Genomic DNA, 24993 nt, shown 5'->3' with positions numbered 1-24993 from the left:
ACTAATGAATGTATAATGTAGAATCGGTAAAGAACCGGTTTTCAGTCATTTCTTTTAAATGCTCCATTAGGTAACTTCCTATTTGTTCTTTGGAACATTTAATTCATTGACCCAGCATGTATTCATATGGCATTGAACCAAAAACTCGCATTAGTGGCATGCGTTCGAATTTCGATAGTCTGGACCAATTTAAGAAACTTTATGATATTTTATTATTTATTATAAACTTTATTTTCTCTCTTTCTAAAATTGTGGTGACATATATGTAAGTATTAATAAATTGATTTTTTTTAATTACTTCCTTGTACGAAATAAAGAAAGTAAGAATTCTAAGAATAGGAGGCTTCCTTCAGCCCACCTGGACACGAGTGTCCCCATAGCTCAAAAGAAGGGGCCCCGTATTTCCCCAAACGAGGGCAGCCAGTAACCCAGCCACCCCCAGACAGCAGACAAAAATACTAAATCAAAACTAAATAAGCACATCTAACACAAAATTACAGACTAACAAACAAACAAACAAACAAACAAAAAATCCATAAACACAAATTCACAACATAGAGCACCACAGATATCTAAAACCCATATAAACACAAAATTCAATTTTAACAGAAGATTCCTACTAGCGCCCTATTTTCATTCATAAACTTCATTAGAGCAATAGAATATGATTTAAAAACTGTAAAATTAATGACACTTACATTAAAATCAGTAATGTTAAAAATCTGTCTAATAGGGGCTATTAAACTACAATCAACCACGAAATGCCTAGCATCACCATCAACCTGACAACTATTACATAATTTATTTTCCTGCAGATTAAATCGGTTGAAATAGAACGGAAACCTACCATGTCCAGTTAAAACCTGATTAACATCAATATTGTTCATACATTTCATTTTATTTGTGATTTTAATTAGTTCCATAAATCCTTTGTTTTTAGGTGAAGAGAACTGCTGTATTTTCCATTTGTTAACATAAAATTTTTTCATTCTTCGAATTTCAATTCTCATCGAACCTGTTACTTCAATATCCATTGCACTGACATTTGAGACCGCCTGCTTGGCCAGGCTGTCGGCCCTCTCATTACCAATAAAGCCTATATGGGCTTTAACCCAATGTAGCTTAATATTTAAATATGAACTCAAAGTTTCTAAATGACTCTTAATTTCGACAATTAATGGATTGAAATTGTCAGGGCGGGAGAGCGCATGGAGAAGTGACAGGCAGTCAGTGTAAATATTTACCGACGTGGGTATAAACAAGGTATTTTTAATCCATAATAAGGCTTGTTTGAACGCTTCACTTTCTGCCTGGAAAACTGAATTATATATGTTCAACTTAAACATTCTATTATCCACCTCAGTTCCATAGTCAAAAACAACAAAGGCAGCTCCTACGCTCCCTCCGACCCCAGAACCATCTGTATAAATATCAAACACATCAACAGTTGGATTACATCTATCAAAAACAAAACCTATTCTATTGGAAGGATGTATTAAATGAATATTAAATTTTTCAAAAACATTCTTTGTAATTAAATAATCTCATACACTTTCAATTCCATTCGTCTAGTTCTAAATAAAAATTTCTCAATAAAATTCGTATAAAATTGAGAGAGGAGGCAGCCCAGCCAACACAAAGACGGCCTCTGTAGGCACCATTCTAAAACATCGGGTTAAAGCTAAACCCCAAGCTCTCTGAATACTGTCTACCTTTATCCATAATCTAACCAGTTTCCCTGCCCTTGATCCCCAGGCTCCAATTGCATACATGATGATTGGAAGCACTACATTTAAGTAAATCTTCTTCAGAATGGAGGATTTCAAGGATTTCAGCTGAAATTTTAATCTCAGCTGAAAAGGTTCCTCTATAATTTAATAAAATCAGATCAGTTCGTCTTTGTACCAACTTAAAATGCTCTATAAAATTTAATTTGTTATCAATCATAACGCCAAGATATTTCATATTATCTACAAATTTGATTCTTTTGCTTTGATATTTCAAATTTGGTAGTCTAGTCTTTTTATCTCCTCTGGGAAAAAACAATGCACATGTTTTTTCAATGTTAAATTGCATTTCATGTATCATATTTCAACGTAAGTATCCATTTGGCCACTCTCGAAACCATTTGAACGATGTTTTTACGCCGCCTCTGCGCGTACGAACAGAATAAAAGACTTCTTTGTTCGAAATCGGTTTGTAAAATGGATTTAGAAGCGGTGGGTTTTTTTTTTCGCCCCATGATATATGTACGTACGTATGTATCCCGCAAAATTGAAAAACGAGTAGCCGTAGAACGTTGAATTTTTGTATACTCGTAGGACTGCTGTAACATGCAGTTGTGTAATTCCCTATTTCGTTGCAATCGGCCGCACCAAACTTGTATAGTCCCACCCTATTACCCGGATCGATTCAGTTTTTTTATTCTTTGTGTGTTGGTAAATTGTGCATCTTTTTGCTTTAAAAGTGATTGAACTCTGTTATTATACCTTCAGGTTATCTGCGTGCAGTAGTTCTAGAATTATCAACAATTTACATGTTTAAGTGATGCTAACCCGAACGAGGCAGCCATTTATTTACATTTGAAACTCTTAATAGAATAGTGAATTAAGTCTGTTGGTGCATCTTAAGTGTCTTTTTGCCTAGTGGGTCCAAAAATTAATCTTAAATTTTGTGCACCAAAAGTGTTTGTCTTCCTGCCTTCCGGCCGAATTGTTTGTTTTTGCGTAGAAACTCTAATTTTACTTGTGTAAAAATAAATATATATATATATATATATATCTGATTTTTACCGTGTTTGTTGTTTTAGATTTTTCTTTATTTTAAAATTTTTTAATGAAGATGGATTGAGTTTTTGTGTATTTTTGCCTTGCCTCGAAGTGAGAACTGAATTCATTAAATCAGAAATATATCTCTAATGAAATTCGAGGAAATAAAATGAAGTGCTGAAAAAATGTGTGTACTTTAATAGGCCTTGCAAGGAAGTCATGTGGTCTCCACGTCAGATATTTTTTGTGCAAATAAAAATATAATAAGTATGCTTTATAATTATTTAAGAAAACTATTGGAAAAGTTGTGTTTTAATTAACATAATTTGTCGAGAAGTGCTCTTGAAGTAAATTTACAGTAAAAGTGGGTTAATCACGTGATGTTTTTTACTTTTCCAATATGTTGTTCTTTCATTTTCATCAGCAATTACTAATCGTATTATTGTTATGTAAATATAGTTGTATATTGATCGTCAGATCACATTATACTAATAAAACATTTCCATTAGCGGAATTTAAATCTTTTGTTTAATTAAATTAATTGGTTATTGAAATCTGTAATCTGTTCTAAACTTTAATTGTAAAAATTCTTTGAGTATCTTGCATAATTCTAATGCTAAGTTTATTCGAAAGTGTTAAAAACAATTCTGGAACAAAATCATTGTCGCCTTAAATGAGCGTTTGAATTTTATTAAACTCGTTTCTGTCCATTTTAGAATTATTGCATGTGTGAATAACACATATATATATAATATCATTGTTGAATGATGATTATGCTGCATTAAAATGTGATGACATTCTTCATAATTGATATCGCTATAAATTCTTAATAATTTTAGCAGCGGTTGGTAAAAAAGATGAGATTTTGTTGACTAGATACAGTAAGAATGTAATATTCTAAATGCATTGTGACATGCAATGTATAACTAGAACATAGAATTCTCACCGTATTGCTTTAGGAAAAACGTAAGCGCGACTGTGCATATCCGAGTAATACGCTTGTAATTAGTATTTCCTTATTCTGTCTCATTCGTTATTGCTTTAGGAAAAGCGTAAACGTAGCACATCCGAGTAATACAGTTTTAATTTCTGCTTGTTCTGTCTGATTCGTTTCTTTTCTCGCGCTAATGCATTGGAATTGAACGTTCTAAATTAAAGGCAGAAATTCTTCTCTAAAAACTTTACATAAAAAAATGATTCACGATAAAACCTTAAAAGTGCAATAAAATTCCCAAAAGTTATACAATTAATTTTGTGGTCGATAGAATTATTCTTGTGGCTCAAAGAAATAACCAATAAGTGACAATACGATTCTGTAGAAGGAAACAGCGATGGTGCAAAGACGGCCTCGCCATTGTCGACATCCTGTTACAGCGGAATCTGTGGTACGTGTTGTGAGTAATGAAGGTGTTAAATCAATTGAAATTCGCGGCACGGTGAAAGCGCATTACGGTGATTTGTATCTGTCCATGCAGCAAGTGCATGAGCGGTGTAGTAAGTTTAAAAGATGTGTCATCTGTGTGAAGAAGCTAATTCCATTAGGAGGAAAAGTTATGTTCCTCTTCTGGGATGCAAGTAGAGTAATTTTGGATTACATGGAAAAGGGTCAGTTACTTACGCAGATCTGCTTCAAAGTCATCGTCACCTGGCAACGGCAGACTTCTGGCTTCAGGTGTAATAATTACTGCATGACGCTACTGGACGGTATACTGCCTGTTTAACGATTTCAGCCATCCAAGATATGAAATCTGAGCCTCTCACACATCGCGTTCAATGAATTTCATGTGTTCTGATAGCAGAATGAGGTGATGGATTGCTACTAGCATTTTCGAAGGGACGAAGAAGTGGAACCCGCTTTACTCGAATGGCTGTAATCGCTATCAAAAGAAGTCTTTCTGATGAGCTATCCATGAACGTCTGAAGAGCCGAAGTACGGACATTTTGATTGAAGAACCCATTGCTGAATATTTCACCACTTTTCTAAATTTGATTTTTCTTTCATTTATATTACTATTTCCATAGCTTTTTCTCATTACTTGTTTCATTCATAAAGTCTGAATTATAGCGCTCAGTACACCATTTCTAATCGTAAGTTACCGTTTGCGTTGTTTAGGATACTTTTTTCGCTGGTTTGCAAAGGACTCGAGTTTATATGAATTTTTAGGTACAACTCTGATATACGCCCTAATTTCACCAAATGTGGCGATATGTGTTCTGCGCTGGTTTTTTGCGCGATTGCGTGTTGTATGGCAACCCTGTTGACGTTGAAAAATCTTTCGCTGGAGTTCGTTGGTTCGCGTCATGCTCTGTGTCTGAGACATGTACTATGAACTATGTAACTATGTAAACATATATTATGAACTATGTAACTATGTAAACATATATTATGAACTATGTAACTATGTAAGCATGTATACAGGACCAATGTATGCCCTTATAGGCCCCATGAGGTGTTGCCCCGGAAGTAGTTGCGGAACCTGGACTAGACCCGAATAGTCTTAGTAAGCCGCACGGGTGTCCAGATTCTGCTCTCAACTCAACTCAACTCAACTCTGTGTCTGAGAAGCTAGAGGGGGGGGGGGAAGATAAAATGGAAGTCATTGAAGTTCGGCAAAAGGAAATATCGTCGTGTACTGTTGAGGGGCAGTGGGTATTTGGAGATGTGGAAAGAGGGTCTGGGAGATTATTTTTAGTGGCTGTGCATGATAGAAGTAGGGATTTGTGATTATTTGTTATTTTATTTATTTGTGAACCATAGTATGAATTTTCTGGATAGTGTGTCTGGCTGTCATATAAATACGATAGTGATTACGTGGCGGCATGTTAAAGGCGGTATGAAATTGGTATTTCTGCTGTTCGAAAAAGCATTATTCATGGTAAGTGCATTTTATTTTATTCTTGTTCTTATTTTGTAGAATGTTATGTTCATTATTTTTTAGTATGAATTTCTGTCGTTATTGTTTTTTTTTTTTTTTTTTTTTTTTTTTTTGAATTGTTTGAAATGTATTTTAGTTATTTTGTTGATTAATGCGTATCGCCTAAATTGTGCAATTCGTAGATGTTTTTTAAAGTTGAAACAGAACGCTGTATACATGGTATTCTTTGAAATTTATTGTTATGTTAATTTATTAAAGTGAGGTGTGCGTAGTTCGTAGGTTGGTTTGTTGCCTAAATTGTGCAATTCGTAGATGTTTTTTTAAGTTTAAACAGGATGTTGTGTACACGGTATTCTTTGAAATTTATTGTTATGTTAATTTATTAAAGCGAGGTGTGCGTACTTCGTAGATTCGTTCGTTGCCTAGATTGTGCCATTCGAAGATTTTTTTTCAAGTTAAAATGTATCGCTGTGTACATGGACTCTTGTCAAATAATTTTGGTTAGAAACTTTACATTTTTGCTATCTAAATTTTTTGTTTTTGTATCGGATTTTTAGCTTAAATTGTGTGTTCAACCGTGTTTTTGGAGACATGTTTTAGGCTTAAAGTTCGAAATGTAGACAAAAAATTTAGATAGCAATATGGCAGCGTAGAAATTTGGCGACTTGAGGGCGCATATCAGAGTAGTTTCATTTTTTACAAGCTTATAAAATTTCCAGTATTCCGTTATTTTCCAATTTTTCTTCATGCGGGCAGTCAGCAGAATAAATATCAAATTAGGTCTCATGAATGGTTGCTTATTTAATAGTTTCCATTCTGTGGAATAGTAGTGATTTCTGAGATAATTTAGACACTGAGAATTCGTAAAGAATCTCCCACAAAATATGACATGAGTACAACTTCCCCAAACTAACTCATATTCCTATAACACGTACGAAGAAACTCAGCAAATAACCCATTCAACTCAGGAACCGAACTTAGCAGCACTTAGTGCCTACCAGCATCCGGTGGTAAACTGCTAAATATTTGTAGTTTGACCGGGCTGAAGTCTAGGTGAACGGGTTGACTATGTGGAATTTTTGGAGGATTTTATCCTTGTGTAACATAAACAAGAGCCAGTTTTCCATAGAAATTCCTTCATGAAACCAAATCACACTCGTACACTATGCCACGAACCAAACTAAACCGAATTCAATGCGAACTGTTCGTATTTCAGCGGCCTAAATTGGATTAGTTGATTATGGCGAAGCATACTGGAGGTAATGGGAGGAATGCCTTCGTGGATGAGCTTTCTCGAGAAATTGGTTCGTATTCAAATTACAAGTAAGAAGGAGAATGAAAGCAACTTTTCCATTCACCGGCTTTCGAATATAGTTCGAACTAATATTGCTGAGCGGTCTTATTCGTTAATAGGCGGTGTGCTGTATTTCATTGGCTTTACTTGTTTATTCGGCGATGGTATTAGTTTATGAATGGTGCTTAATTTTGTAGGTGATTTATTTTTCAAAAAAAAAAAAAAAAAAAACTTTTTATTCAGCTGATGAAAAAAAAAATATAACTATTACAGTACGAGCTGATTACCATTAATAAATAGACTTAAGCTAACTTAACCACTTGCTCTAAAAAGACGTGCTACGCACGTCGAGATCCTTTTGTCTCAAACCGCGAGCGACGTGAACACCATGTCGATAGGCATTTATCGCAAAAATGAAAATAACGTGGTGCACACGTCACCTAACAACAAGATTGTTTATTTCTCGAGTTCAGCTCTTTATTGCACTAGTAGACGCGGAGCGGCGTAAATGAGACACTTTACCGCTTGTTATATTGTAGCCCCCAGCATCGCAACCGTGAAGTTTAGTCGTAGCGCAAGTGGTTAATAACCGATTCCTGTTTTGTCATAATAATGAACATAAAAATATCTAATAATACTAATGAATATTATTACTATGCATTTTGAAGGAAAAACTGGTGCTGAAATTTATGACAAATTTAACGACGTCATTTGTCTTCCCCTTTCCAAATAAGTTAAGCGTAATTGCGACTGCGCAGCGGAAAAAGGAAATAACTCACCCCCCCCCCAGACTATAATTTAACCTGTTTAAACCGAAAGTATAAATCAAATTATATATATATATATATATATATATATATATATATATATATATATAAAAAAAAAAAAAAAAAAAAAACTAATTGGTAGAAAGGCTCTGTCATTAAGGAAAACCGTTTACCATTATGATTAAAATTGTCAGACTTCGCTAATAATGTCTTTGGAGTGAAGGAAATGCATTTGCTTAGTTGCAAATAAAGAAAGGATACGTTTAACATTCTTGAAATTCGTATGGATGATTTGTTTTTTAAATATCGCTATTCAAATGCTGATGTGTGATGATTCCGTACATTAGTGTGTCGCTGTGGCAACAATTGAAATCACTCAGTCCGTTTCTAGAATCGAACCTGAAGAACCTGTTGTTCAGAGTTTTAAATACTCTAAAGATGAATGACTGCAATATTTTAAAAAAATCCATTAGTGGCCGAGTAGATAAGATCCTGAACACTGGTAGTTCGACCCGACTTCGAATCCGTGCACATGAGCTGACTTCATGAGCGTTTTGGTAATTTTCCTCATACGTAACGTTCATATGGCCCAATATCCCTGTGAAAGTTGTCATGAAAATATTTTTTCCTTTAAACAGATTGTCCTTCCAAGCTTTACCGAAGTCAAAACAAATATACAAAAAATAAAATAATACGCGTAAACGGGCGTTTTTTCGTTTACAGGCATGCGCACGTTTCGAGAGCATTTCCGCTACGCGGCACTTTGGACTAAAAATATTGAAAGTCATGGAATTTCCAATAGGCAATCTTCCGCGCTTGAGATAAAAATATTTTTTTCCCTACAGTGTTGCAACTGTCCGCTTTGAAATTGTTGAGTTTTTTAATTAAACATACGTGAAAGTTTTACAGAATGTGAAATTCCAAATTCGGCTTCTAGGTTTCGATGTTCGGGTGAAAGACTGTTATTCAAAATTGGATGACTCTAGGTACCGTTGATTTTTCACAGTGCGAGAGACATGCATACATTTATCCCGATTCTTCATTATTTAGTTTCTTTAAATGTAATACGGGGCGATAATATTGGGTGACAACAATTTGAAAAATTATACATCGCATTTAAGTGATTCAACGCAGAATGCCGTTTCGAGATTAATGGCCCTTCTGGGCTTAATATCCCTTTGGGCTAACAATTATAGAAAAATAATTTTCAGAAAAAGTGCTGTAGTGTTGACTGGCATCAACGCTAAAATTCATTGGAAAATTGCTTGAAGTTAATACTCGCGCATGCTAGAGTCTTGGAGTGTAGAAGGTAAAATGAATGCAGTAGTTTGCTTAGATGTTGATAGATAAGGAATTGCACAAAGCCATGCAAAATGGTGATTTATCGTGCATCGCTCCTCAATTGCAGTGTCTAATCGCTGAAACTCATCTTAATATGATTGCTGATGCAGGTTAGGATATCAAATTTATGCCACGAGCATAATTATGGTGGGATTCGTTTAGTTTGAAGAAAGGTTTTTTACTGCCAAATTTCGGATCCATGTGGCTGAACCATTATGAAAAGATACGTGAGGTGGAGTGTAGGGGACACTTTATATCTCCATTAGTTTTGAATTATCTATAAATGCAGGCTGAGATGTGTTCTCACAGTTTCATGTTTGAAATTAATTCTGAAATATTTTAGTACGTTTCTCAAATACCTGCTCTATTCTTGATAGTTGGGGTACAAAATTTTATAAAAATCTATAATTTTCTCTCTTTTTAATCTGTGTATAGGCATCTTTGAAATAATTATAGAATAGCAGTATCAAAATTCACAAGTGGTTGAAGACTATTTTGGGCTTAGGTAACTCAACTCTGCTGTTGAATTATAATCCGGTAACCAAAAACACTTATTCCCTTTTCATATGGAAATTATAAATTGCGGAATAATTTCAAAAATCATTTTGATTAATTTATATTTCGATGCCATGACTTTTTTAATATGCTTTTTATGCAATGTTTTGTCTTTAGATCTGGTAGCAAAGAAACTTTGCTCATCTCTAGTATTATTTTATTCCCATTACTAAACCATCTGTTTTGCACTTAATTATTCAGAGGAAGAAAAAATTGTCACTTGACAAAAAATCGGGTAAATAAGGTGAACAGGATATCAGCTTAGATGCTAAAGTTGTGAGTAATATTCAGTACATGCGGTTTGGCATTATTCTGAGAGAACTTCACTCCAATAAAGCCAGTTCTGAAACAGAAATTCTAGAGAAAATCGGCCCATTCTTTAGCCACAACCTGACTGTGGTTGACCTGAGCTGCGGCATTTTTGAAAACCAAGAATTTGGAGAATAAAAAGAAATTTTTAACCTTATCACGATTTTTTTTTTCTTTTTTTTGTGCGATGATAAGTTTATGATACATTAAAGCATATATCAAAATAGGATTTATCTTTATTTTAACGATTTATCTACTTAAGCATTAACTTAAAACTTTTGCGTTTGAGGCTAGTAGTGTTATAGTTTTAGACCTAAAGATTACGAAGAAACATAGCATTTTCGGTATTCTAGTTTTGGAAATATTTTCTTAATCAGGGATTAAAGAAAATGTTGAAGTCTTTCCTTCCTTGAAAATGGAATGACATAGCAATTATTTGAAAGCCTCTATTTTAAAATGTAAAATACGGTAATTGGTTTTGAGTATATTCCCCAATTCCTGAAGCAGTTTGTAATTTAAGCAGAGGTTACGCGAACCGGAGATCATTGCTTTGATTTTCAGAGCATTAAGAAACACATTGACACAGCATCTGCTACATTTCTAGGTCAAATATTGTATATCTTATGACTAGAATGTCTCACAATGCTTATGAAAAAACATTATAAAGATACGTCGTCCGAGTTATCATTGTTTTCGCGTGTTATCTTTCTTTGGTCAATAAATAGTGTATTGTTGTATAAATATTTGTCGTATTAATGGTGTAAATAAATTTTTTCTCGTCTTTTTTCCCCAGATATAAATCAACCGAAGCCTCATTCGTTATTTTAGTACTTGAAGTAACGGTTCATGACTTTTCAAGTTCAATTTCACCATTACTTTCAATCGTTGCGGTTCTAGGTTTTCGGTGTTCTCGCAGAATAATATATTTGAGGAGGAAAATGCAATTATCCACCTTAAAATCCATCGCGATTAAAAAAAAAAACATTTTTATCTTATTATTTTTATAAGGTAATTATAATCTGGTAAAAATGTTTTCTGTGTTTTATCTAATAAAACTAATCTGGTAAAAAACGATTTTGTTAATAAAATATGACCTTAGATATTGTGATTCGGGCCTAGACAGTTTTAATTGGAACAGAACGTTCTTTTTTCTTTTTTTCTGTAGAACGTATTGTAATCGTGAAAAATTGGGGTATCATATTTCAACGAAAATACCTATTTGAATTAAGTTTTTACTTGACGTATGTTCGTATGGACAGAATAAAGGCCTTTTTTCAAAATGGATTGTACAATGGATTCAGAAAAGATTTTTTTTTCACGACGTCTGTACGTACGTAAAATACACAGCTCATATAACTCAATAACGAGTAGTCGTAGAACGTTGAACTTTTGTATATCTGACTGATGTGACATGTAGTTGTGTACCACCCTTTTTCGTTGCAATCAGCCGCACGAAAAATGTATGTATGTATTGACACTCTGTTACCCGGCTCATTGAGCTCGGTTTTTTTATTCTTATATGTTGGTAAATTGTTCGTTTTTTGCTTGAACGAATACGATTGAATTTTGTTGTTCTTATGTTTCGCTTAAGGTTTTTGTGCCGTTAATTTATCTGCATGCAGTAGTTGTAGACTTATTAAAAATTTAAGAGTTGTTTAAGTACTGCTAAGCCTAACGAGACCAGCTTTTGTTTATATTTGAAACTCTTAGCAGAATAGTGAATTAAGTTTGTTGGTGCACCAGCTTCAGTCTTTTTAGCCAATGTGACCAAACGTCAAGTTTCAGTTTAGGGCACCGAAAATTTTGTTTCTCAGCCCGTTGGTCGAATTGCTTGTTTTGGCGTAGAAACTCTTAATTTTTAAGTGTTAAAGTTATTTTTTTAACTATCTTAAACTATATTTGGTGTTTTAGATTTTTCTGTATTTTACAGTTTTTAATGAAGATGTTTTTTGAGTTTTTATGTATTTTTGCTTTGCCGCGAAGTGAAAACTGAATTGTTGAATGGAAATAAGTGTAAATGAAGTGCAGCAAAAAAATGTGTGTAGCTTAATAGGCCGTGCAAGTAAGTTATGTGGTGTCCACATTAGATATTTTCATTTAATAGTAAGTACAGAATTATTTACAGCGAGGTTCGATCTAATTTTATTTATTAATATATATTTAATTTAAAAATACGAAGCATAAAGCAGTACTTAAAAGTGAAAGGAAAATTGCCCAAGTGTGACTTGCAGATATTCTAAGTTACTATTTTTGTATTTACACAAATAACTTCAGCACTGTGACATCAAACTGATGACGTACATGTTCTAGTACAGGGGTCCTCAACTTTTTTTAATTTTATACGTAAATTAAAAAAAATAAATAAATGAAAAAAAATTATGTACTCTTATGTATCAATATGTGTTCCAAAACAGGTGCAATTTTTCTTTCATTTTCAGTCATTTAAATCATTTGTGTAAAATTGTCACCAAAAATAATATAATGTGCCATTTGTGATGTATGTACCCTATTCTAACGCATGATACTGAACATCAGGGGCGTAGCTAGAGGGGGGGGAAGAGGGGGCATCTGTCCCCGGGCGTAAAATCCAAGGGGCGCCAAACTGATGTTACGACATTTTAGAATTAAATGTTTTCCATCCTTGACAAATTGTATTAAAAGTGTATTCCTTTGTATTGGCCCACCAGCGGCCGAGCGGTAAAGTCGCTGAACACTGGTAGTTCGGTCCGAGGTTCGAATCCCGCGAACGGGCTGGCTGCATGGGCGTTTTCGTGGTTTTCCCCATGTGTAACGTGTATACGAGCCAGTTTCCCTTAGAAAGTCCTCCACGAAGGCATCCCTCCCCTTAGGCAGATAGCCCCCGAGGCTTTGCCATAATCACACACACACACACACACACACACACACACCATCCTTGACAAGCAGTAGGGGGCACGAAATCTTCATTTGTCCCTGGGCGCTGAAAACCCCTACGACTCTGCTGAACTTGTTTGTCACGAGACAATTTTTTGTTAAGTCGCAAGAAGTGTGTAAAGGTTTATTATAAATTTAGCATATATTTTAGCAAATTAGATCAGATTTGTCCTTTTTTCCCCCTCGGCAGCTGTTGCCATGGTTTGGAGAAAAGGGGAAAGAAAGGGCCCACCCAGGTAGTGCTTATTGTAAAATATCAAACTGTTAACTTTCTCCGTGTCAGTTTCCGTCTAGTTTTATCAAAGACGAAAAAACTGCTTTACGGTGTGAAATAGCGACTGAAAATCTGACTTAAAAAAAATAATTTCCAGTTATCAGAGAACAATTAAAAACAAGGGGGGGGGGGGAATCTGAAAGGTTTCAGATTTTAAATTACATCCAAAGGGGCGTTTTTTAAAATTTTGTGTGCTACATTTGTTTATTAAATATCACGTTCTTCCCACTTAAACCATAAAATTCGGTTCAAGAGCAATATCGCAAAATAGTTTTAAAATGAGCATATCTTTAGAATTTCCGATACAGAGACTCTCGCGCTGAAGATAAAAAAGGTTTTTTTGTGCAACGTTGTCATGGCTCGCTTTGAAATCCTTGAGTCTGTTAATCAAAAATTCGTTCAAGTTTTACAAAATATGAAATCGATAATAAAACAAATTCCAAATTTGGGCTTCCACATGCCCATATTCGTAGGAGGATTACGTCATTCAAAATACGATGGCTCAATGTAGCGTTGTTTTATCACAATGCGAGACATCACATTTTTTTTTCACAATACAAGCATTTAATCAGATTTTTCATTATTTAATTTCTTCAAATATAAAGCAGGACTCTAACATTTGGTGGCAACAGTTTGAAAAGTGAAACGGACATTTACATTGAACCAACGCAAAATCACAAAACGAAAACAAAAGTCCTTTAGGGACAAAGCCCCTTTGAACTAACAATTGATCGTGCTTTCAATTTGCATAAGCGTTTGCTACTTTCCTTTTTTTTTTACTCCTTCCCCCTCCTCCACTCCCAGTTTACTATTCAATTTTTCATGCTGCTATATGAGAAACGTTCAATGTCGATACAATAAATTTCAAAAACAACCCTGAAATTTTAACAATTCTTGCAAGCCTCTTAAAGCAACAGCAAATCGTGATGTAGGTATTCAGACCACGATGTGAAATTTACGCCAGCGAATATTTATAATGTATTTTGTAATATTTTAAACATTGTACCGGAAATGTAACAATTCAGTGTATCGGATAGAAAAGAAATTGTATCGTTATTGGAATAAAGCAATTATTTTTCGATCTCTATTTTATTTATGCTCTTCTTGGTGTTCTGAATGCTTTCAAACAATTATACAAATAAATTACGCGCCGATCATAATTATTTATCATCTGCATTTTTTGTATATATACATAATCTGACTTTTTATTGTCATAATCTGTGGTCGTTCAATTCAATAAATGTCTTTTGCCATCTTGAGCATGAATTTGAAATTCCTGCTATTGACTCTTTGGTAGCGGCTGTGCTGTATTCGATTAACTTTTCTAGAACAAATGACTATCGTCTGATATCGACTACAGTGTTCTAAAAATGCATTTGAATTTTATCTTCCAGTTTCGCTGCATCGATTTTCCATTTTTCTTGCTTTTTTTACGCTCTCCGTTTTCTTTTGCGCTTTCATCTGGATGATAACGAGGTATGTATGGATAAAAAAGCGTCCCTACCGATCTTTTTGAGTGAAACTAAACTTTGCTCCCCGTTTCTTTAACCTCCTCCCCCTTGATCCATTTTTGGCGGGCAAGAAGCCAACTTGCGTTTGTAATGTCGTTCTTGAATTCATGATCTCATCTGTTATATTGCAAGCCTGAAGGCAATTTTTTTTTTTTTTCGAATCATTCCTTTGGCGACGATTTGGCGATTTTTCGCTTTTTTTTTTTTTTTTGGTGTGTGTGTGTGTGTGTGTGTGTGTGTGTGTGTGTGCGCGCGCGTTATTTCCATTTATCGTTCGAAAGCAAGACTGATTTTGTTGTTAGTGTTTCAATTTATTGTTTCAACGAGAAATTATTAATGATCGCATAGCTGTTTTAAGTTTTCCGCATTATTTTCCTTTTCACCATTATTTTCGTTTAAATTCAAGTAGATTTGCAGAATTTCTTCTGGCGATATCTAAATCTCAGAAAAGCTGCAAAAAATGATTTTTGTTTTTGGGTGCCGCAACATTTTCTGTAGACTTGTTTTGCGACCAGTTTTCCCCCTTTGTACATTCCCCTTTAACATCCACTTTCATTGTTTGCGTATTTACAATTTTTATGTGAGAAGAAAACGAGAAGCATGTGAAAAATTTGTGCGAATAAAAATATTAATCGGAAATATGCTTTATTAAAATTAATTGTTATTGTATTTTTATTATTATTGAATATCGTATTTGAACGCGTGGTTTGCAAAGAATGGAATTAATTAAAGAGCATAACATTTTAATTACAGCAATTTTCAATTACTACTACTCGTTGATACAACAACGAGTAGACAGCTGGAAGTGTCCAGCTACAACGAGTAGACGGCTGTCTGCCGAAATTCCGCCCTAGTTCTATTTAAGAATATAGCTAGAGGGTGTATTAGAATATTATTATCAGCTGTACCGTAGAAAATGTCTGTTTAGATGCTTATCACCTTCACAGTTTCGTACCAAAGATTAAAAATTAGCTTTGAATAATATTTGTTTCTAATTTCTTAATTCAAATAATTAAAATTAGGTATGCAGTTATTAGCCCAAAAGGAACATTAGTCCCGAATGGGATATTAGTCTCGAAACTGCATTTTGCGTTGAGTGATTGTAAACGGCGAATCACTTTTCAAATTGTTGCCGCCAAATATATCGCCCTGTATTATATTTAAAGAAATAAAATAATGAAAATTCTTGCTTGTTTCTTTCATTGTGGAAAACAGTGGTACGTACAGCCATCAAATTCTTAATAACATAGTCCTCCTCCCAAACGTGGGCAACTGGAAGCCCGAATTTTCAATTTCGAATTTATTTTATTGACTATTTCATATTTTGTAAAACCTTAACAAATTTTTGATAAAAGAACTCAGCAATTTCAAAGCGAGCAGTGGCAACACTGTACGGAAAACAGATTTTTATCTTCAGAGCGCGAGACTTTCTAGCAGAAATTCTAAAGATACGCTGTTTTTAAATATTTTGTGATTTTGCTATTGAATCGAATTTTATGTGGCGTAAGCGCCAAAAACGTGATGTTTAATAAACACCCAAAACGTTAATAATAATAATAAGGAAAAAAAAAAAAAAAAGTTTTGTACAGCCATCTTTAGTAAGAAAACTAAACATAATGAATTGAGAAAAGACTGGGAAGGGGGGAAATGTATGCCAACATTTAACGCTGCATCGGGAATTCTAAACTTATATTGCTTTTATTTTTATTTATTGTAATTTTGCTGTTGAATTCTATATGGCGTAAGCGCGAAAAGAACTGTGTCAAATAATAAAGCTGAGAAAGGAGGGTGAAAAATGGCTTAGTAGGAGCGAGTGTAACAGCAGACTGGGTAGACTGCGAGCTCAGCTTAGCAAGAACACATGAACACACACATACACCCCCCCCCCAAAAAAAAAAAAAAACTTTAAAGTCTGAAACTTTTCAATTTTTTTTAATTTAATTTTTTTTTATTTAAAATTTTTTAATTTTGTAGTGTTAATATCTGAAATTAAGAAAGTCAGAATCACGTTCAGAAACTTACTGCAGCTAAAAAAAAAAAAACTGAGTGCATTTTTTTTCGGGAGGGTGGAGGGGGGGTTGACTCTGAATCCCTTTCCCTCAGAAAACCTTTCATGAAAGGCTTCTCCACCAAGACAGCTAGGCTTGGAAAGATTTCCCATCATAACTTAAATATGTTTTGTGTAAATATTAAAATATTAGTTATACTCTTAATACTTCGTCATATTAGGGTTTTTTTCCCCCGTTTAGGTATTTTATATGTCATATGAAACTTTTTTGTATAACAAAATGTTGAATTGCGAATACAAATAAAACTGTGTTATATGCTTTCATGCTTTATACTTGGAAAAAGAACTTTAATCCAAATAGCTGTGATGGTTGCAAAAAAAATAAGTTTTGTTCTATCTATAGTTTTAACTAAATAAATTTCAAAAAATACCTTAAACGGAAAGTCTTTTCTGAACGAATTTCTTGATCAAGAACTTCTCGTGTTGTGAATCACTCCTCAGAATGTGATTTAAGTTCTAGGTCATCAGTTCCCTTTTCGGAAGAATTAGGTTTCACAGTTTTTGTGCGATCAAAAAATAAATAAAGAGCTAGATGAATAATGTGATGAATAATTATTCTTTTATTTGAAATATTACTTAGCTTCTCTAGCTCAGTAAATTTTACAAGTTGGGAATCAATATTATTTTTCTCAAAAAGATAACATGAGTATATCTAGGTCATTTTGCTTTGGGCATTCAATCTGTTGCAGAGTCTTTCTCACCGTCTTTTTATCTTCGAAATACATGTGATATTGATAGAGCCGTTCGTTATCTATAAAGAGGGTGTTGACGTGATATTCCCCTCAAAGTAGGTGTGTTTTCAATTGCTTGACTGTCTTCCACGCTCGCTTTTCGATCGGATTTAAAGCATTACTGCAAAATGGTAATGATTTTTTATAGTTATTAAGCTAAATTATCCTGCCAAGCTTACTTTACTAGCTTTTACTCTTAACATTTTTAAAATTTCAAACAGATATTAAATTTTTATTTGATATAATTTATATTAAAGAATATTTTTGCTTGGGATTCAAATTCAGTTTAAGTACATTTAAATGTTGCAAAATATGATTGTCTTGAATTTATTGTAATAGAAATAAGGTATGAATTAGACTTATTGCTTTATAGGTTATTAATATTGTTTATATGTTTCAAAAATCAGATGGGCTGGGACAATGACACTATTTCATGGTCTCTTTGCAGGCGATTTTTTTTTATAGTTCAGGTATACATTTATAAGTATTTAATAACGGTACTAACAATTAAAAACTCTCATTTTAACCGAATTCTTATATAAAATATTATCTCTGTTAGAGTGCAAGTTCTTTTAAGAGTTGAAATCTTGTATATTGTAAGCACTTGTTAAAATTATAGGTTTTGAACCTAACCTATTCGGACTTATTTAGACCTTTTTAAATTGCCATCTTCATTGTCAAAAGAATAGAAATGCGCAGCAGATACTGTTAGTTCAGAACATAAACAGCCATTGGGAGGGATATTCTAAATACTAATGATTAGCTGTTATCTTTTGATGGAAAATTTTTAAAGTGCTGAGCAAACCAAGCTGTCCCATATAGAATGCGGTGCAGTGAAGCATGTGGTTTATTGCCGTTGTCTTGGCCATGTATTTCATGCAGGAATGGTTGCCAGAGCCTGAAGGAAGTTGGACTTGTACTTTCATTTTTTTTTAGGGAGAGCAACCCTCGCCATATATTTAGAGTGCCCATATGTAGCATGCATATACATTTGCAAATTTCCATACCATTTCCAGAATTTGAACGCGGGCTCTTTGGTATCGCAGTAGGCGGCCCTTCACTGCATCGTCTGCGGCGGTCATTGCCATGAAGAAGACTTCAGATGTTTTTCACATTGTGGAAAAATGGTTGCGTTAGTTTTTCGCGTTGTGGAAAAATGGTTGTGTTAGTTTTTTTCATTGGGGAAAAACGGTTGCGTAGTAGTCCAAATGTTGAATATGCAGTTCTACATCCAAACTTCTGCACTTAGAATTTATTTTGTCTGTTTATTTTATTTCGCACGAATTTAATGAATTTTTGATTAATAAGAATATACAATTTTTTTAATTATTAAATTCCGGAAAGTAACTTTGTCTACTCCATTGCAGATAGCAAGAGTGATGTGTAATAATTAGTATTGGAATCAGGGCCGTTCCTAGTGGGGGGGGTGCAGCTTGTAAAATTACGCGGACGGCGAAAATCTGGGGCAACTGGACTCAAGCGATACCATGACTAAGTATTTTAAATTCCTTAAATTCATTGTAAGTACTTGCCACATGTAAGGACTTTTTATACAATTTTTCATATGCAAGTACTTAGTAAATATGAAATAAAAATTTTATATAGCAATGAACTTTTTTTTATATATATATATATATATATATATATATATATATATATATATATAAAATTTTAGGGGCGGCAATCGTAGGAAATTACGCGGGCAGCCAATGGCCCTGATTGGAATGACCCGTCAGGAACATTTAAATTTTTCTTTGTGTGATGACAGCGAGATGGTATCTTAAAATGATGCTCTTGCTTTTCTTGGAGTCGTAGTCTATTGATGATAATTAATACTGTAATAAAAACAGCCTTTTTCGAAGATGATTATTATATGCCAGTTTGTAAAAAATAAATTATTTTAATAAATCGAAATGGGGTCATAGTATTAGAATGCCATTAATCTGAATGATGAACAGAGCGTGTACACACAAGAACTTATAAAAACAGAAGGGAAGAGTTATTTTTATTAGTCCCGCAGAGTGGAGATTCCTAGCGCACATGTGCTAGAGGGAGAGAAACCAGGACGGGATGTCAGTTTCAATGTTGAAGAACCACGGGGAGGAAGGTAAACAGGGGCGTAGCTAAAGGGGGGCATCTGTCCCCGGGCGCGGAATCCAAGGCGCGCCAAACTGATGTTATGACATTTTAGAATTAAATATTTTTCATCCTTGGCAAGCAGTAGGGGGCACGAAATCTTCATTTGTCCCTGGGCGCTGAAAACCCTAGCTATTACTCTGAAGGTAAATGGGCTGGCTGTATGGTTGGCGTTCGTGGTTTTCCCTGTGCGTAATATGAATAGGAGTCGGATTTCCTCGGAAAGTCCTCCGAAAAGACATATTTCCTCTTTAGTGTATAACTCATGGATATAGCATATAACTTTTGGAAGTTCTATTTAGGACACTATGAATACAAACTTCCAGCAGCTAATTATTCCAATCTATTACTGTCTTCTTGGCCTATATCCAGCTGTTCTTTTCCCCATTTAACATATGTTTGTTCTCCCGACTAACTGTAAATGAACCGGATTGCTGTCACAAATGTGATTCTAAATGCTTTATTGAGAATCTACTTGGGTTACATCAAGCGAAGGTGCAGATATTCAGAGTGGGTTGTCACTTCACACTTATCCGTAATTATCTTTAAATCGCGCTGCTTGGCGATAATTTCGAGGTTGACAGGATAATTCGTAAGTACCAAAATTTTAAGAATTTTAAGAAAAGATTGTTCTTCTCATGATTCGTTAGACAGTAATGGGGATTACATAAGATGAAGAGATGCTCTGGATCCCTGCTGAAGCTTATGTAGGTCTCTTCCCAAGAAGTTGTTCTATATGTAATTCCATAAATTACTCCATTATTTAAATTTTCATTAAAAAGGATGAGAATATACTTTTGTTCTTTTCCCTTTTTTTAACTTGTTAAAAAAGTGCAGAATTCACTAGAGAGATCATGCGATTTATAGGCAACTTCTTTAAGGAGTGCAGTACCTGCTGCTTATTAAAATCTATTCCATTCCAAACATATTTGAGTTTATTTAATGGCTGAATTTAATAAAGACTTTCAATGGTGCAAATGATGGTATCAACTTTGAAGTTATAATATCCAACATTTAATGCCTAAATTATTGATTAAAAATTAATATAATAATTAATACCTAAATTATTAATTAAAAATTAATGCTAAAATTAAGCTTTGCAAAACTTGGAAATTTTTTTTAAAGAAATTTAATAATTACTTACCTAATGAAATTTTAAACTTTTACAAAGAACTGTTCTATCCATATTTATTTGACATTGTTCATTAACAGTCTTTCAATTGTATTTTCAAGTTCATAAAACTGTTGGAAGTTTTCCTGACCTCCACCTTTCATTCAAGTGTTTATCTTAGAGTTTACAGAGCTTTTTCTCAACTCAGCTGAGGTTGGCTTATTTCCTTCTGCATCACTTTCTCTGTCAGTTCCAGTTTCTGGAGCTCTTTTAATGCTTTCTGTAATATTTTAGTTGGTTCTTTCACATGCTGTCTCAATATTATCATCAATTGTAATGTATTCAAAAAACAAATCTTCATAACTTCCCTCACTGATGTCTGAAATATTAGAAATAGTTCCCAGCTCCTCTGTGCTTTCTCCTAAGTAAAAACCAGATTGTCTAAAGCAATTTCTAACTGTACATTTTTACAAGATTCAATTTTGTTTATCTTTTTTCAACAACACCTTTTCTGTAATTTCATTTGAAAGCTTTTGTAATACCTAATAAGAGTAGATAAGAGAGCCATAACTGAATGTTTAGAAAAAAAAATCATTGCTAGTCTTAAAATTCTCAAACTCCAGACATTTTTCCAATCAAGGATTTAAAAATACCAGAACTGTCTGGGCTAATCCTGGACATATGGTAAGTCTAATCTGTATAACCTAACTATTTCTTACTGTATATACAACTCATATAATTAAGAGTGTAAAAATTTTGTATTGAGGATTTCCAGTGTGAAATTCTGTTTATTTGTAAAATTATGGAGTGATTGTTATTTGTTTGGAATTTTTTTCTTAAATATTTATTGTTTATAATATGTGTTTTGTTTATTTTAGGACTCCAATGATGGACTTACTGGTTCAAGCCACCACATCCAACAAAATAGCTCCGGGTGGTCATATCATTAATGTCATTTCCAAAGATGAACGCAGTGTTAGTTACAAGCCCAGCACACCTATTGGTTCCCTTGATGCTAACACAGTGTACATAGTACCCAAGGCCACTTTAGATTTACCCATTAAAAGAATGCCAAAACTTGCTAATCAGCCTTTTGAGGTTAGTATTGTAGTACGAGTTCAGCATGTATGTATAACAGTTTCTTGCAATTTTAAAATTTTTTCTTCTTTGGGCATAAAAGAAATCTGGTCTAATAAATCTTTGTAAAATTAAGAGCAGTATATATAGCCATTATTCAGACCTTTAAGATATTCATAGCCAGTGCAACCATAGTGGATGGAAATTTTTTTAAAATTTAGGAAAGCACCAGGCAACAGAATTTAGGATCCTCAGAAATTGCACTGGCTGTCAAAAAGGACAGCACTGGCCCTGGGAATGCCATTTATCCATTTTCTTTCAGATCTATAATCTACTTATTTTAAATAGCATATACCTATTTCTTTTATTTTGAGTGATCAGGCAAGATTAATGCTAGAAAAAGATAGATTAATGCTAGAAAATGATTCTAACATTCTTGGGCATTATTACATTAACTCACAATGACTTCACAGTGTATAGCAGTTTTATAATTTGATTATTGTTAAAGACACTTTTAATGATGGCTTTAAAAAACTTATGAAGATTATGTACTTGTACTTGAAAGATTCAGAAAATGAGTCGCCCACATCCATCCAGCAGTTGTTGGATCATAGAAGCTCCAAAATGACAATGTGCCAAGCCACACCGCCTTTGTTGTCATGGAATTACTGGCTAAACATGGCATCATAAAGCTTCCCCAGCCACCTTACAGTCCAGATGTTACTCTTTCAGACTTCCTCTTCCCCCGACTGAAAAAAGGACTGCACCATGGTTTTGCCCAGGCCATTCAAGAGGCCATAATGAGAGAGCTGAAAAGCATTCCAGTTTCTGCATTCCATGGAGCCTTCAGATATTGGCAGAGTTGCTGTAAATCCTATGTTGATGCAGAAGGGGCATATTTTAAAAATTATTAAGTCGATGTGTCAAATTTATAAATAATTTTTTAAAAATTCAATCCTACTGCTTTCCGGACAAACCCTGCATTTGTTGCACAATAAACATTGACTTTTTTTGGCTGAACTTTTTTGAATTTCTTAGAATACTTTAGACCAATAATACTGCTGTAGCCCTCTTCTTCTTTCCCCTAATGCATGTGAGCAGTTAGCATTTTAACAAAAGACCAAAAACAGTTAGCCATTTTACCACAAATGACTTTTTGAATTTTTTAGAATACTTTACACCAATAAAACTACTGTAGCCCGCTTATTCTTCCCCCTTATGTATGTCAGCAGTTAGCATTTTAACAAAAGGCCAGAAACAGCCATTTTACCACAAATGACTTTTTTGGATGAACTTTTTTGAATTTTTTAGAATGCTTTAGACCACTAAACCTGTTGTAACCTGCTTCCCCCCTCCCATTATGCATGTCAGCAATTAGAGAAAAAACCAATTCCCTTTAGCCATTTTACCACAAAATACTGTATTTCTGCTGCAATCTTTCCACAATTACTTTCAGTGCAGGCAGATTGCACATGTGCACATTTTAAAATACAGTTTAAGGTTAAAAAATCACAATTTGTCTAACAACATTGGAACTTGGAATACAATAAAAAGAACACACACAAAAGGGTGATGCTGCTTGTTAAAACTGAAGAAGTGTGTATTTGCTAGAGTTTTAAAATTTGTATTTTAAAAATTTGGCGACTTCTACTAAAGTGGTTGTGCTAAGTAAGTCCAAGATATGTAGAATATGCTACATACATGAATAATTACTGTATAACTGTAATACATAAATGCATTCTTAAACTTTTGAGTCTGTTTTGTGTGCTGAGCATTTTTTCAGAACTCTGACATTAACCACCATTGCTATTTTTATAATATTTTTCAAAATGAAATCAAGTAACAAATAAAATGTAAGTTTGCAAAATCCCCAGTGAACTCCTGACTATTAATTCTTGGATATGCAGTGCTCTGTGGAGCATAGTTTTAGAACATAAGTGTATTTAACTTCCAATTAGAATTAATTGTAAGCTCTTTGTATTTGGTTATCTAAATACCTTGAAGAGGTTTTTTCTTATTTTCAATGAGCAGATTTGAGTCTCTGGATAAATAAAAGTATTGTCTCTTGGAAATATTTGTGTACAAGCCTTATGTACAAACTCCATCTTGAAGGTCCAGCTCCATCTTGAATAATTCTATCCTCTTTTAACGAAATAAGTGCACAAATCTTAAAAAAAGGTTAATTTATGATGAAATAATGTCATAATTAACCCCTCTATTGCTTGGCATGTTTTCAAAACATTATTCTAAATGTATGATTTTTAAGTTCTGCATCTCGAATTTCTTGGAGATTTATTCTTATACTAATAGGACTATCAGAACTGATTGTTTTAAAATTGCAATCAGGTAAATCAAACTGAAATCTTCATAAGAAGAGCAAATTCCAATTTCTTTCCAGTATTTAATTTTTTATTTTTATATTTTCCATTTTTTAAATGCCGCACAGACGGGATAGTGGTTAGGGGAGCCTACTGTGGTATCGAAGGGCTGGGGTTCAAAGCCCAGAGAAGGCATGGTTGTAATTGTCTGTACCTTCATAAGAGGCAGTGGTGGCTGCCTATTAGGTGCCTCGACAATAAAATGGCCATGAATTATGCCTGGCCTTAGAAGTGGCCAATGATGAATATGCAGGAGCCCTCCTGTGCATAAAAAAGGGGGGATTAATATTTAACATTTTGAAATTTCGGTGTCAAACTCTTCTTGGTTTTAGACAGTGATATTTTCACATTATTGGTGACAATTTTCCTTAATCAGCACTGAAACAAGCTACTGCATTTCGCTGATTATCACCCATATACAGCAACAGAGATTCCAAGTTTTTCATAGCATATCCTAGTCTCCTGGCAAATCACTAGACATCCCAATTTTTATTTATTTGAATTTAGGGCTCTTTTTTCAAATGTAGCTCTAGAAGAATTTTTGATCACTATATATTAAAAGAAATGCTGCTTCTGGGGAGAATCTGACAATGAAATCTTAAAAAAAAAAAAAAAAAAAAAAAAACAGGCAGCAACAACGATTGCTTAATGAACCATAAATTGTGCAAGTTCTATCACTTCTAGTGATTTTCAGCATAACTTTCTGATTAATGTTTCTTTGATCTAAACTTTTTTTCACCCATGAAATAGGTTTTTTTGAGTTTTATGAAGACTTAAATGTCTAATACTGTGTTTAATATTGCTTTATATCTGAAAATGGCATTAATAAATTTATAAGCATGATTATCTGTTCACTGATTGCTAATTTATTTGTACTATGTTTA

General features: G+C 33.9%; 1 protein-coding gene across 10 annotated transcripts in view; it reads left to right on the top strand.

Moving 5' to 3' along the window:
* The window catches only part of LOC118205930 (uncharacterized), a 589509-nt gene that overhangs the window by 514442 nt on the left and 50074 nt on the right, over positions 1 to 24993 (top strand). For 9 of the 10 annotated variants that reach the window (XR_015039606.1, XR_015039604.1, XR_015039603.1 and 6 more), the window contains exon 3: positions 21533 to 21752. Coding sequence is in view for 2 of the 10 variants with exons in the window: in XM_085811268.1 (XP_085667394.1) it covers positions 21533 to 21752 (220 nt within the window). In the remaining 8 variants the exon portion in view is untranslated. Of the gene's footprint in view, positions 1 to 17428; positions 17539 to 21532; positions 21753 to 24993 lie in introns of those variants that run through there. The other variant, XR_015039610.1, reaches the window with a different exon arrangement.

The sequence above is a fragment of the Stegodyphus dumicola genome, chromosome 2 (genome assembly GCF_044657685.1).
Source record: "Stegodyphus dumicola isolate Sdum_Otavi_A_Nest chromosome 2, ASM4465768v1".
Taxonomy (NCBI): Eukaryota; Metazoa; Arthropoda; class Arachnida; order Araneae; family Eresidae; genus Stegodyphus; species Stegodyphus dumicola.
The sequence above is the reverse complement of the archived record's forward strand: the minus strand, read 5'-3'. Positions and strand labels throughout refer to the sequence as shown.